The sequence below is a fragment of the Catharus ustulatus genome, chromosome 3, assembly GCF_009819885.2.
Source record: "Catharus ustulatus isolate bCatUst1 chromosome 3, bCatUst1.pri.v2, whole genome shotgun sequence".
In the NCBI taxonomy this organism is placed as follows: Eukaryota; Metazoa; Chordata; class Aves; order Passeriformes; family Turdidae; genus Catharus; species Catharus ustulatus.
This window is the reverse complement of record NC_046223.1, coordinates 42928939-42944788: the sequence shown is the minus strand read 5'-3', so window position 1 is coordinate 42944788 and position 15850 is coordinate 42928939. Positions and strand designations below refer to the sequence as shown.

The window sequence follows — 15850 nt, the reverse complement described above, 5'->3', positions numbered from 1 at the left end:
TGACGTGCACACAGGATCACCCCAACATCTGCAAATCATTCATCCAATTGCAAAAGTGCCGCAATCATCAACTATACTTATTTTCTTTTCTTTTCCTCATTGCTGTGAACCATGCAAATTGCCATGCAAATTTAAAATGCATTATGTGGTTAGCTGAGAGAAAAATTAGAAGCTTTATGCTCAGCAGAGGTTTTCTTGAAGTAGCCAGCTTTTTTACTTGTGATTTCATAGAAGTAAACATTAAGAAACAAAAATTAACTAACTAAATAAACGCAACACAATAATAAATACTAAGGTGTCTCTTCATCTGACCAAATATAATTCCATTGCTGTGCCCCCGTTTCCAACACCTCATTATAAGCATTCATGAAAAGGAAAGTGAAGCAATGCTAAGAAAGCAGTATCACTTGAGAAAAATATAGTTAATTGCTGTAAAGTAAGTAAACAAATAAAAATATTAATATCAGTAAACCATGTATAGGTTGAATGACATCACTGCTGTTTAGCTTATCATTTTCTTATTGTCAGAGAAAAAGTATAGAAATAGCAAGAAAATGTTTCATAGCAAGGGGAGTAAATTGCAGTTTCCTTGTACTCTATAATGTGAAGGCAATTAGATCCTGAATAGAGCAAAATACAAAACTAATTACAAATAAATAAAATATATAAATTAAAGGATAGTAACTTGCAAGAAGTGGCAAGTCTGCAACAAATGTGTGTGAAGATACATGGCTTTGTTCCTGGTGTATGTTGTAAGGAATATTTTTACAGCATTCCATTACATGATTAAACCAAATTGATCAGTCTATGGTTATCGGAGCAAATTTCTCCCTGTTCCCTTTTCAAGAGTACCATAGACAACCACGTTACAGAATGTAACAGCAAAACTGACTTTCTTCACCTTTGAACTCTTTCACAGGGAGGTTGAAATTATTTAATTCTATGTGGATGATGTCTTTGAGAGATATTTCAGAGCAAAATGAATGTTTGTAAACATGAGTACTATAGAAGATCCCACTTTTAACATGTACAGCCAAGTATTTGTATGGGAAGTGATGGTGTGCTAACTGGGGAGCATGAATGCTGCCATCTGACTTCTCTAACTATTTATAGCTAAACAAGATGATTTGGATTTTAAATATTTATCAACAATGCAAGCAACAGCTATAAGAGCACACCCAGATAATTAATGATCTAAGGGAAAATGTGGTCTGAGTGTAGATGTTCTTACGAGGGGAAAAAGATGCAAAACACATATTAGAGAAAAAAAAAATTATGGGAATTATTTGTTCAGCTTTAATCTTCCTAATCATTATCAGGCCACAGCTTAATGACGCTCTTTCTCCCAGTCAGAGACACAGCCAGCAATAGTAGTTTCATGAATTGCCTTCTTTCATCTCTTCACTTCATCCTGTGGGACTCCTGACTCCATCTGTGGGAGTTTTGAACATATGGAGAGATATCAAACCTCCAGACTGTTCTCTGTGGCCTTTCAAAATTTTTGCAATCAATTTCAATTCTTTTCAATATATTTTTTTTCCTTGTCCTATTGCAGCTTCCTTGCATTCAGCTTCTCTACCCAGTGGTGCCTCCCAATCTCTCCAGACTCTGTGTTTCCCATGTTTCAGGGACACACTGTACCTGGTGAGGCCATATTTTGCTGTCTGCCAGCCAATCTGCTGTATCTACAGAAAAATGGGGGCTAAGGACAACAGTTCAGATGCCCAGGCCCTTGCTGGAAGGAGAGAGAAAGCATAGCAGAGGCAGCACCCTTGGTTGTGGGACTGCATATCTGCCAAGAAAAGGGGTCCACAAAAGTGTGGTTCTCATTGCAACAAAAATTATTTTTAAACTAAGATCATTCAAACATTTGTTATAGCTTATTGAGCTCTCAGTAAGCATTTGGCATTTTGTTTCATCTAACTGAATGAAAAGAAACTAGACCCAAGCCTTCAAAAGTAGTTTGCTACTACATCCTCCTGAAATGAATGGCATCTGTTCCCCCAAATAACTTGGAAAATCCAGTTGGAACACTGAAGTTATAATTTTAGTTTTATTCACGCACCTCTCAGCTAAAGCTACTGTCAACTTCAGTATGTTTTACTTCTAAATAGGGATTTAATCCAAATCATCTAAAAGGTTTGAGAATGGGTTGGTTTTGAACATATACAAGAGACCAAATCCCATTCGACATACAGAAAGCACAGTATTGGAAATACAATAAATATTATAATATTATGGCCTGGATAATACGGATAGTCTTAGTTATTTAAAAGTCAGTGCTTTAGTGACCTTTTCCTGTTATAAATGAAAACGTCAATACTTCTGTGATAGAATGTGAAACTGTGTAACAAAGTTGGATAAAAGTAGGTCTTTGGGTAATAAATCTGTTCTGAATCTGGTAAAAGGTTTGGGGTTTTTTTGACACAGAGTAGCAACATGGGATTTACAGAGCATTTTCAGTGCTCATTTGCACTTCACTTGGTAAGGGAATGTTCCTTTTTGGAGGCTGAAAATACTTGGCAGTCTTAATATGTTCAGCAGCTCACGTGGGGAGAGAATACAAAAATTCTGTACAATGGTTGAGGACACAGTTAACTGTTTGTAGATGGATATTTGTTTTGTCATATATACTGCAAGAACAGGGAATTAAAAGGGTTTCCAGATCCAAGTTTCCGACCATGAGTTAGGAGTCTTGGGTTCCACTTATGTATGGCTCTTTCCATGACTTACTGTGTGACACCAGTTAAATCATGTAGGAACCAATGTAGCAAAACACTTAGACATGGACTTAGCTTTAAACTCAAAGTCTTCCTGTTGAAACCACTGCACAAGTTTTTGTTCATAGCCATTTTTTTGAGTAAAGATGAAGTTTGCAAACGAATGGTAGCAGTATTTCCCTCTTTGACAAGTTTATTGTGAAAGCATACCAACTGATGCTTGTGCAGTCTATGGCCATTTGTTCTGACAGAAGGCATTAGCATTTGTATCTGGATATATTTTCTACCTGGAAATTACTTAAGGAAGGTTTAAAACAACCCCAAACACTTATTCCTCTGAAACAAAAAAGCAGAAGACTAAGTACCTAATTATGAGACCCATTTTTATCTGGCACCAGAACTTAAACTAAAGCATTCATAAAGCTATGTCAAAAATACCTCTCTCCCTCATCATAGATGAATTCACTCTCCCTTGAATATTCTATTTCAGGACTCAAAATCTGCATTTAGGTGAAGTACTTATGACATATTGTCATAGGAAGCACTCAGGTCTCTCTCCCTGTCCCTATAAGCTCATTTAAAAAACTCCATGACTGTGTCACATGATAATCTGAAGTTACCTGTTTCAGTTTTGGTTTCAGTTTTGGAACCTCAATACAGTGAATTATGAAAATCAAATTCCACCAGAGGAAGAAAAAACAAGAAAAATTCTTCACGGCTTTCTGACAGCTTTTCTGTGAGAATATTTACAGGTGAAATTCTGGACTGCAGGATAAAACCTGAAGGACATTATCATGTTCATACAGCTAGATCTACTTTAACTAGTGGACACGTTTTTGTCAAAAAGGAAAAAAAAGATCAGCATTTCACCCAGCTAAAGTCACAGAATTTGTGTTTTGGATCATGCCAAAAGCACAAAGTTTCAATTTTATCAGAAAAGCAGTAGAAGAAAAAAAATTGGCATGTATAGCATATTCCACTTTATTGGGATTTTTTCTAATGTAGGAGAGTTAAGTCTTCACCAAAGTCAAGCTAAGTCAGAAAATCAGTGATAAAGTCCTTGGCAAAACCATGGAATATTTGGTGGAGGAGATCCATAAAATCAGTTATTTCTGAGATAGTGCCATACCAGAATCCTGACATTCCCCAGTGATTTACAGTAATGTATGTTACCTTGTACAATGTTTACATGATCCAAAATGGAAGGTCCCAAGGGCTGGTACAGAAGGAAAACTGTAGACTGAAAAAGGCAAAGGGAGGTGCATAAAGAGATGAGAAATTAAGGACCTGTGCTCATGTCTGATGTGCTGGTCTGAAGCAAAATGCAGTGAAAGGTAAAACACTACAGAAAACCATCAGTACGAGATCCACCGTTACCTCAGTTGTGTTCCTACATGTTAGCAAATCTGACTTCACAATCTCTCTACCCTTGTTCACTTTCCCTTTGCACTGAAAAAGCAGGAAAATTGAGACACATGAATGTAATTCCAATGTTTGCATGTGTACATTGGTTCACTGCAGAAAGCAGAGTGCGTATTTGTTTCTTGGAGACTTTCCATCAGGAGTCTTGGAAAGAAGATGTTTACCTCTTCCAAGGTGGCCAGGGTAAAGTGGGCAAGTAAGTATTTCGATGGTTGTGGAAAGACTTCAATCAAAACTGTCTTCTCAAAGGTCATCATCCTATATATAAACACTCAGCTCAAAACAATATGCTACCAATCCTTCATTCCTATAATACCCATAGAGATAGAAAAGAAAGATTTGCTATGAGGCAGCTGTTTAAAAGCTATCACAATAAAATTTGGCTCTTTATTGTTATTTTATTGATTTAAAAATTTCTATTGTAAAAAGACTTTCCATATAAGTGTACAATCAATTCATGAAATTATTTCAAAGATATCTTCTTGGTCTCTTAAACACTTTGCTGCATTCTCTTCTCCAGCTGTAATCCCAGAGAAGCTTCCTGATGAGAGTTATCCCAGCACAGTCCAGTCTAGTGGAAAACACACTATACAGCTACATATATAGATATAAAAACTAAGTCTTAATATAGCAGAGGGAATGAGTAAACCCACTAGAATTTGAGGTTTTGTGAACATCATTAGCTATTTTTTTAAATTCTTGAGGTTTTGCAAAACTGAAAACCAAATGTCTTAGGAAGACAAAAAAGCCCTCTCCCTCCTATCTTGGCTCAGTCCCCTGGACCCTGTGAGAAAGGGGAAGGCTCCTTGGCTCCTGCTACCCTGCAAGGCCAAGGCCAGCCAATTTGGAAGGCGTTTCCATGGTAAGCAGAAAGGGAGCAATGCTTGCATTGGCATTTTCTGTTGTAGTGATAGATTGAGCCTTTTGAAGTCTTCTGAGCTCTGAAATATCAACACCTTTTTCTACTGGAATTTCAAACTGTGATGGGCAAAGTTAATGACTTCCTGTACTGTTGTTTGTTTTGTTTTGATTTAGGAGGTTTTTTTTTTTGGGGGGGGGGGGGGAATTTGTTTATTTTGCTTGATTGGGTTTGTTTGGTTTTTAAATATTTTTTTGTGTTAAAATTTGTGAAGTTTGTCCACCTATGCGTTTGGCAGGGCTACATTTCTTGGATTCTGCAGGCAACTGAGCCGAATCCATGTTTCTTCACACCAGCAGCAGGATAGTTTCACAGATAATCTGCAACCCTAGTTCAGGATGCAGCAGCTGAGATCATGATTTTCTCCTTTGACTTCTGAAATGTATCCACATGTCACGGCAGGTTCTGTATGCACAGCTACTGCAGGGATCCGTCCTCAGCTCCCTATGGAGCGTGATGCTTGAAGCTGTGCTGGCTGCTTCTCAGCATGTTGACCTCGAAAATTCAGTGGTTGTGTCAGGAGTCCTTGCTTGTGAAGATAGTTCCCAGTTCTCCTAACGTGTGACTAGGATAGCCTAAGAGTGAGGTTTCTTGCGTGTCGCTTTCACTGGCCCCGAGCCAAGGCTCCCTCCACAAGGAGCACACCAGCAAACCCTCTATGCCATTCCTGCAATAAAGGGGATGGTGCTGCTGGCGCAGATGAGCGGGACCGAGGAGGTGCTGGGCCCACTTGAGGAGCTGCTGGCGGACATCCCCCGAGCACTTTGCCAACCGACCGGGGGACGGGTCAAGTCTCAGCTTTGGGCTGTTGCACAATTCAAAAATAAAGAGGATAAAAATGAAAGAACAGAGCCCTCGAGAAGGCCCGGTTGTGCCGCGCTGGCGGCAGGAGCACCGAGCTCTCAACCGACCAGTGTCGCTGGGAGAGCCGGGTCGGCCGGAGGGGCCGAGGACGCACTCCTGGCCCGCGGGAACCGGGCTGGGCTGGACCCGACGGCGGCTCCGGTCCGGTCGCGGGGCCTGGCGCCGCCTCCCGGGGGCTCTGCCGCGCTCGGCCCCCGCCGCACCGACGGCAGCCCGGGGTGGGTTGCGCTGGGTTGGGCTGCCCTCCCCTCCGCGCCGCTCCGCTCCCCGCGGGGAGGTCGCTGCCGCCCTGCCCGCCCCCGCGCCGCCCCTGCACCGCCCGCCGGGGCGGGCCGGCCCGGCGATGGCCCCGCAGGTAGGCGAGGTGGGGAGGGGGCGGCGGGGGTTTGTGTCACCGCCGCGGAGGAGCGAGCCGGGGGCGCGCCCCGGCGCCGCTGATTGACAGCGGGGCCCGGCCCGCAGCCCATAAAGGCGTCGGCGCGGGGCGCGCTGCCGTGGAGGGACTTGCGACGGCGGCAGCGCACCGTGCTCCTCTCCGGACCGGCCGAGCCCCGCAGAGCCCCAGCGCACCGTCGGCTCCCCGATGCCAGGTGAGGCGCCAGGCGGGGAGGTGCCGTGCCCGGCGCGGAGCCCGCTCGGGGGGCGGAGGGGACTGTCCGCCGCTCGGAGCGGTCACCCCGCTGCCCCCCCGGGGGTGCGCGGTGCGGGGAGAGCCGCGGGGCAGGCGGTGTGCGGCACCTGCCCCAGCAGCCCCGCCGCCACCCGCCCGCCGCACGGGCAGGCTCCGTCCCGCCGGGAGCCGCTGCCTGCCAGAGCTGGGAGAGGCGTCCTGGCGCCTGCCCGTGCTTGGCTGTAGCGGTGGTACCCTGGGGATGCCAGGTAATAAGAGTTCCGTGTGGAACAAAGAAAATGTAGACAGCGAGCGCTGGCGGCATCCCCGAGTCCTTGCAGTAGTGTGTGGAGTTGGCAGTGCTGAAGTTATTTGGCTGTACCCAGAGAACTGGATTTCTGCACATTCCGGGGAATGCTTCTGCTCCATTCATTGTGAGCTGAGACACATATGGAGATGCAATTATGTGGTTTGTAACTGCGCAGTGCTACAGGGCAAACCCGGCATCACGTTAAGAGTCGCTTTATCCAACTATGGTTGGGTACAGAGGATTGCATATATATATTTATGGAAGAGAGAGGAGTTTGTATCGTGACACTGAAAAAGGTACTGAAAAGTACCCCTATTACTCAGAATCATCCTCTCGATCCCATTATCCTGCAAGGATTTTTGGCTGAATATTGTGCTCCAACGTAGAGATGTGCTAGCAATAAGCTGTATTTCCTGTAGTGTCATATGGTCTCTATGCCAGCTATTGAAATTTCATTAAGAAAATAATAATGTAGATTTTCTGTATGTCTTTCCTTTTTATTAAGGACATTTCCATAAAAATGATCTTTAACTTTTAGAATTCCTCTTCCCTTCACCTGATATCACATTTTACCTCTGCCATCAAGAATAGACCCAGAATGTTACAAGAATCAGTCAAAATAAAAATTCTGATTTTATATGCATAGTTACTGTTTATGGCATTTCATGAGGAAAATTGCACTATTGATAGCTGATAAATATAATTTCCCTAATACTTACTACTTTTTGATTTATTCTTAGGAGTTATGCTGAAGAAGAGAGGGTTGTTGTGGCTTACTATCTTGATAACCTTGTGGTTTTCCTCAAATGCTCAGGGTAAGTTCAGACACTTCTTAACTGGATACAGACTAACTCCCAAAGTTAAAAGTTGTAAAGTGTTGGCTTACCTGAACTACATTGGGCAGAGTAATCATAAAGAATTTTTTTAAAGTGTCTGGGGTATTTTTGGTAGATATACCTTGCCAGTGCTAAATGAAGATTTCTCAATATATTTCAAAATAGCTTTCTTTAGAAGTTATTGATTAAAATGTGTATAATCCCAGAAATAAATGATAGGGAAATGTATGGTAAAAGTAGCATAAACAATCACTGAGTGGGATGAACATTTTAAAAAGGTAGAGGTAGAGAAATAGACAACTACAGATGGAATATAAGTAGAATACAAATTGGCACAGTGCCAGACCCTCATTTACGTCTTTCTTGGTTGCAGTACTTAAAAAGAAAATCTATTTTTTTTGGGTCAGCATGTAGGCACATGGATTCTCATAATTTGATTTTCCACTGTCTGATGATCCAAATACAGAAATTGTCTCAAATTCCTTGTCTATTCATATATGTTAAAAATATTTAATGAATAAATTACTACATGCATCCATACAGCATACATATATATATATGTACAAGTATGTACTATATAGTGTTACAAAATATGAAGCCATATGTATAAGTGTATAATTAGAAGTATTTGCATGCACAGAAGGAGAGAATTGTCAGGTGAATGAAAATGTCAGGTGGAAAACACGATTCACTTGCCTGCTTGTAGGAATAGTTCCATTTGTGGTAGCAGGAGAGTATTGGGTTTACTCTGCTGGTCCTTATTGTCTGTCACATAATTGCAGTTACTAAGTGTACTGTACAGAGCTGTTTCTTGTAAGGCTTTTTGTAGACACATTGTCACACACTGTTAACTTTTTCAGATGGTGACAAGGAAGAGGAGACTACCTTTGATTTACTTCAAGTCAGTAACATAAACCGAAAGACAATTGGAGCAAAGGTGTTCCGGGGCCCAGACCCCACCATGCCAGCGTATCGTTTCATTCGGTTTGACCATATACCTCCATGTAAACCGGAGAAACTCAAAAAGATCCTAAAACTAATACGGCAGAATGAGGGCTTTATCCTTTCAGCCACCCTGAGGCAGGACAGGCAGTCTAGAGGCACTGTCCTTGCTTTAGAGGGTCCCGGCATCAGTGAGAGGCAGTTTGAGATCATTTCCAATGGCCGGGCCAACACCCTGGACCTCATCTATTGGGTGGATGGCTTCCAGAACGTGATTTCCCTGGAAGACGTGGACCTTGCTGACTCACAGTGGAAGAACCTCACCGTGCAGATAACAGGGGAGAACTACAACCTCTATGTTGGCTGTGACCTTATTGACAGCTTCATCCTGGAGGAGCCTTTCTATGAGCAGCTGAAAGCAGAGAGCAGCAGGCTGTACGTGGCAAAAGGGTCCACTCGGGAGAATCATTTCAGGGTAGGTGACCTGCAGGAGCTTGGGTCTCTGGTGTGGTAAGAAGGTAACTGCAAGTAGTTTGAGAAAATGCAGTAGGTGCAGTTCTGTTGCCCCAATGTCTCTTGGATTTGATGGGGTTGTAGGTGTTCCCAAGCAGAGTGTTCTTTTAGTAATTGCTGGATCTATGTTGTGTGATTTTGGGATTCCTGAAAGCAAAGGCAAAGCAAAGTCTAAATCCAGAAAAAGTGTGCAAAAGCAATTTTGGGCTTTCCTATGCAACCATCCCTTTTCAGATGTAAGACTTCTAGAGATGTTGGGTTTTTGTGGTGATTTTTAGATTTTTTTTCAAATTCATTGAAGAACTGTTTTTCCATTGAAATATATCTATTCAAATCATGAGAACATGTCAATATTATTATTTTTTTATTTGAAAGAAGAAGTGAAAAATTATAATTTTTAATGGAGCTGAAGCATGTGGTGTTGGTCCATCCTGTGACAGAACATCCTGGTTTGCCACTTTGAATGTTTCTTTTCAATTTAAATTTTAAAAAGAGGAAAATTTTGAAAAAATAAATGGAATAAAAAGTTTTGATCAGTCCTGTAAATGAGATGATTTTTCTTTTTGTGGAAAACATTTGAGATGAAGGAATTATGAGCTTTCTGGTTTACCTGTCAAACGAAAATGACCTTCTGTGATCTGGCCCAACTGCTTTAAGGATGGCTTTTTTTCAGTCACAGCTGAAGTCAGACTTGAACTCATGACTCCGAAAATTTCAAAAAACCCTTTCTTTCTCATTATGTTGTGCCATCTAGTTTTCAGCCAGAGCCTGCCTGACCTGCTGGAGTTTTGTTCCATGGGATGACCAGGTTTGGGAGGGACTTCAGAAGTTCTTGCCCACAACCTCTCCATTCCTGCCTCCAATGACTAAGTTACTCCACTAGTAGTGCTCATACAACTCATTCTGAAGCTGTATCATTAAGAGGCTCACTGAAACAATCTCTTTATTAATAATTTTTTTCTTTGAGTTTTTTTCCTCCCCAATGAAATAGATACCAGTCTGGTTTTAGAGTGTTGTCTCAGAGTAGTGTCAGCACAACTGAGGAGGAAGTGAGCTATGGTGCATGAGAATGATTGGCTATGGATGGAAGTTTGATGGTGCAGGAAAGTTGGCTTTGACCCTATCTAAAATTCACTATGAAAATAGAGATTTGAGCTTGTAACAGATTAATATGTTTTATTATGACATGTTTCAGAACATACCTAGCTTTGTGGCTTATAATACTGAAATTGTATGTAACAAAACTATATTTTTTTTCCCTGTATGTCAGGTTTAATGCCTTGTAGATTGTTTTTTATGTATTTGCTCATGTCTGAATCCAGTCAGTAGCATGGAATTGAGATAGATCAGTTATTAGTTACTCAAAAATTGATCTTACTGCTTTTAATTGCTTTTTAAAATTATTATTACAGGGTCTTTTGCAAAATATTCAGTTAATCTTTGATACTTCAATAGAGGATGTTCTGCGTAAGAAAGGATGCCAGAGAAGCCAGTCAAGTAAGGCTTTTGTTGTCTTGTTACTACTACTGTTCAGTTGAATCTGAAAATTAGAAACATCAGTCATGAAATATTATCTTAAAACCATGCAACAGATCCCTTTGAAATGAAAAGAAGAATGAATTATTTTTTTGGTGGTAATGGGAACTTATATGTTTATATTATGTCAATTCTACTCGCTAGCCTGTTATTGTAGTTCAGTTACTTAGATTTATAACTCTATGCCTCTGTTTTTAGGGTGGGAAAAAAGTGTTGAGCAATAAATGAGTAGAAATGGAAGGAAAAAAAGCATATGCAGGAAGATATCTTTTCTTACATGAGTTTTCTGCAATTCTTTTCATGCAAGACAGGTGGTGTTGTTTCTGAATTCTGCTGCTGTCAATGGGCCCGCAAACTAGTCTACCATTCTTAAAGACACTGAATTCCTTGGCAATACCTTTGACTGAAAGAGGCTTTAGGTGTGACTCCCAAATTATTGATAATCAAAACAACCTCAGGAAAATAAGAAGTCAAAGGAAGAGATATGGAAAGCATGTATGTTATGGGCTGACGTGTTCCTATTAGTCCAGTTCATGCTTACCCTGCCAGGAGAGGAGCACTGTGTGTAGCAGTGTAGTGGATTCCCCGTAAAAGAATTAGGATTGTTTCTCAAATACATGCTAAGGTTTTGTGCTCAGGCTCATAAGGGGTGCTGACTGTTTTATTTCCCAGCTCAGGAATCAGGGCCAGCTTAATCTGTCAGAGGAATGTTGTAGGTGCGCAAGGCAGGACTTCAGGGTTTTGTTTGGAATTCTTGCCACCTGAAATGCCATTATTTCTGTCACTTTGCTAAAATATGTGACATACAGAAAATCAGTTAAGCAGATTCAACTCCATTTTTTTTGTCGTTTGTGTAAAACACAGAAAATAAACCATAGCAGATCTTGACTTCTTCAAAGGAGTAGTAAATGTTTTGAAGTATCATCTAGTGGAAATGGGATGGCTGTACCTCTGCTATGAAGAGGAAACCAGTGAGAGCCTAAAGGAATAATTGAATTTTTCCTGCTAACTCATACCTTAAGAAGAATTCTTGTACAACTATAAACTGCTGATAACCAACAGATAATATTTTCTAAATGTATTTTTATCACGTCAGTTATCACCTCAGTTCTATAAATTATACAGATTTGGGGTTTTTGTTCTATCCTTCCTGGGAATTATTTAGCAAATAATTAAATTCACAGTATTTTTACTTTTACTTTGCAACACCAAGAGAACACTACAAGATGGAAATTTCTTGTGCAGTAACAAAAAGGAACTAATAGCACAATGAGGCCATCAAAATTACTTGAGAGGTTTATGTGCATGTCAGATTCTGACATTGCCTATCCAACTTAATTGCGTACTCATGGAATGGGTCAGGTTGAAAAGGACCACAGGGCATCATCAATGTAACCTCCCTGCTCAAGGAGGGTCATCCAAGAGCACGTGACACAGGTTTTTGTCCAGATGATTCTTGAATATCTTAAATATCTCCAGTGAGGGAGACTCCACTCTCTGGGCAACTGTTCCAGTGCTTGGTTACCCACACAGTTCAAAGTTCTTACCCATATCCAGGTGGAACTTCTTTTGCATCAATTTCTACCCATTGCCTCTTGTCCTATTCCTTGGCACCACTGAACAGAGCCTGGTTCCATCCTCTTTAGTTATTTATATACCTTAATGAGGTCGCCTCACAGTTGTCTATCCTTGAGGCTGAGCAAGCCCAGCTCCCTCAGCCTTTCCTCATGAGAGGAAGTATTCAATCCCTTAATTAACTTTGTAGTCTGTGGCTGGACCCAATCCAGGAGTTCCATGCCTTTCTTTTATTGAAGAACCTAGAATTAGACACAGCACTCCATATGTGGCTGAGGAGGAGGAGAGGGGCAGAATGGTTCTTCTCTGCCCATCTCTGCAGCCTGTTGAGGTCCTTTGAAGGTCTTCAAAGCTCTCTGGGGTCACTTGTCTCAGCTTTGTGTCATCAGTGAACTTGATGAGGACGCATCTGTCCCTCCATCCAAGTCACTGATGGATGGTTTAAACAATACTGGGCCCAGTATTGAAACTTGGGGGATGCTGCTAATGACAATTACAACAGTTGAAAAACCATGAACGACATTACTGACCACAAGATATTTTCCCATTTTGATGGCTCACTCATTTAGCCGAAGTACAGGCATGAAGATGACGTACTTATGTGTTAATGTCCCATGACAGCAAGGCTGATTTCACCAATGAAGTTCCCTCACCCCAATGACACAAAAGGGGACAGGGTTGTGTTTTCCCAATGTATCTTTAAGCCTAATATGGGAATGTGACATATGGTGAAAGGGTGACTTGGGAATGCTGTTTGGTTGATGGCAGGAAAGAATGTAGTGTGGTGGTTGCAAATACTTTAGGCAGGATTTATACACTGCACTGGATAGGAAAGATGACAAAAACACACCTAAATAGGCACATCAATAAAATCTCTTCTTGAGTTATATCAACAGAATGATATTTGCATATGTGAGAGGATGCACATTTTGCTCTTCTGGTTTCTCATTTTAATCATCTGGTCCTTAGGAAATTAGCAGGAAGCCAGCAGCAGAGAACTGATTTCCCAGTGATCCCCAGGCATCTTCTTTCAGTCACTGCCAAGTACCAGTAGGAAGTGAGGATTTAGTTCTTCTAACATAGTTTTGGTTTATGTTTCCTGCTGAGATTGCAACTTTATTAATGTCCTCAGAATATTCCGGTCAAGGCACACTCCATGTTGGCTTGAAAAATATGAAATTAATGATCTGAGAAGTGCTGTGGGGGGATCTGAGAAATCTAATGTTTCAGTGTGGTAGGAAAATTGCATTCTTTCCAGGGAATCAAAAAGCAGCTGAAATAAACTGTTATGACACAGAGAGTTCTGATTTGCTATGTGGTTTTCTCCCATCCTGTAAATGAAGCTGGACAGTTGCTTCAACTTTGGAAAACTGTGAACAACTTTTTGTAGACCTTGGCTAGTGGCAGATGTTTCATAGCTAATTTAAAAGAACATCAAGCCAATAATTTTAAGTTTGATTGAGAAGTAACCACTTAATGTTGTACTGTGGATTGGTTCTTTGTTCCTTTAATTTTAGCCTTCCAAATGAATGAAGAATACTTTGCTCCTGTTTTCATTTCCTTTTATGTTTATATATAACATTGTATGGTAAAGCATCAAATCAAGCAGCCCTTAACAGTTCTGAAGCTTTGCCACCTTCAACACTGATTTGTCAACACTGAATGGTATTGGGATTTTGACACATATGTTTTATGGCATATATTCCTGCGCTGATTTCTTCTTTTTGAAGATACAGCAATTAAAAAAGAATCTTTTCTCTTTGGTAACCTTAAGCTATTCCAACATCACTAAATCTGGTAAAGAAGTCTTTGTTAAGAGATAGGAAGTATGGATTACTGTATAGCTGATACCAACTTTGAGTTTATCATGGAATCCTTAGAGAAAGCATCCATGGAATCCATAAGACATTTACCTGATGGAGATTTAAATGCTTAACAGAACATAGACTCTTTTATTTAGTTGTTGATGTGCTTTTTTTATTAATTAAAGTCATGCTTTCTGTTATGTTATTTTTCAGGGATTTACTGTAGACAGGGATGGCTTTTAAAATTATATTAGAACATATCCAGTTCTCCCAGTCTAATGCATGCAAAGTTCTGTTTTAATTACAATCTGCCTTTTGGTGGAGTGTTTGGAGTGACAAATCAAATAATCTGTCTGATCTTAGCTTGACATCCATTTCTCTCCAGAATGAAACTATTTTTATGACAGCTCCTCTGAGCTTAACACTGGGCAGTGCAATATAGAGCAGCCCAAAGTCTGGTATACATTACATAACGGTCCAAATTTGATCCAACCATGGAATTTATGGACAGAACAAGGACAACAACTTTCTGCAAGGAAAATCTTTCTCCTGACTTTTTCTCTGCCTTGAGAAAATGTGATAGGTCATGAAAAAATCTGAAACCTCTTATGTCTGAGTGGATAAAATAGGTTTGCTTTTTTGATACTGTCCTTTTCTTAGCCTTCTTCATAAATGAATGTGTTGCAGTGCCAACAATTTTAAAGTGAAGGCCATGTGAGACACAGCTTGGCTCTTGATTTTGAAAAGGGAAAGCCTATAATTGGAACCAGCTGACATCTAACCCCTCTTTTATTCATGGGTATAATAAGCAGGAAGTTGTGCCAAAATAGATGTCTTCAAACCCTACCCATGGGTGCCAGTCTGTGATTTCAGCAGGAATCTGTAATCTGTGGAAGAGCTTTGTATATGCTGCTCTTCTCTTTCATTCTCTTGCTCCCAGCTGAAGTGAACACCATCAATGAGAGTACTGAAATCCTTCACTTGAGCCCCGCTGTCACAACCGAGTACGTGGGTGAGAAACCGGAGAAGGCCGAGTTCTGTGACCGCTCCTGTGAGGAGCTGGGATCGATGTTCACAGAGCTCACCGGCCTGCGCATCGTGGTCAACAACTTGGCTGATAACCTCCAAAAAGTGGTAGGTACCTGCAAGTCTGGAGGACTGACAGAGGTCTGCTCTGCAGGGCTCTTTCCTTCCTTCTTTTGTGCCGGGGCATTTAATAGAGATTTCTGTGTAACATACAAACACCTGTTAGTGTATCTACATCTAAAGATGTCCTCTTTTCATTGAAACTAGTTTGGTAGTTTTTGAGTATAACACTTTAATCAAGGCTTGGTTTTCACAGACTGGGTTTAAAAGAGAACACACACATGTGCTCACACACAGGGGAAATCCTTCTGAAGGTTTGTAAATTGGAAGCTAGCAATCCCAACCTTGCTTGCACACTGTTAAAGTCTTATTACCATGTTTAAACCATTTGTGAATACGTCAGTAAGTGGCTACATGGGGTACCCAACTGCAAGTAAATGCATGGGATTTTCATAGTTGAAGTATGATGGTGATGTTTTGCTGAAGTCCATCCCTCTTCTTTTTCTGAATCAACTAATTATTTCTGAAGGAATTTTATTAGTATGCCATATGTGTCAGGACTAAAGTCTTACCCAAAGATGAGCTGTACTAGAGGAAAGCAAAATGACTAAGAACAGATTTCCCTTGGTATTGTGTGACTGTGTTTGTACCACTGCTAGAAGAATTGTTATGCAGGATTGCAATACTTAAGATCATCTTCTTTATGTACATA

The 15850-nt window shown here is 40.9% G+C and overlaps 1 protein-coding gene across 1 annotated transcript in view; it reads left to right on the top strand.

Annotated features, from left to right (window-relative positions):
• Positions 1 to 6387: 6387 nt before the first annotated feature.
• The window catches only part of THBS2 (thrombospondin 2), a 33098-nt gene continuing 23635 nt past the window's right edge, over positions 6388 to 15850 (top strand). The window contains exons 1-5 of the mRNA XM_033055054.1: positions 6388 to 6515; positions 7586 to 7660; positions 8542 to 9098; positions 10549 to 10633; positions 14993 to 15186. Coding sequence (XP_032910945.1) covers positions 6509 to 6515; positions 7586 to 7660; positions 8542 to 9098; positions 10549 to 10633; positions 14993 to 15186 — 918 coding nt within the window. The 5' untranslated portion in view covers positions 6388 to 6508. The remainder of the gene's footprint in view (positions 6516 to 7585; positions 7661 to 8541; positions 9099 to 10548; positions 10634 to 14992; positions 15187 to 15850) is intronic.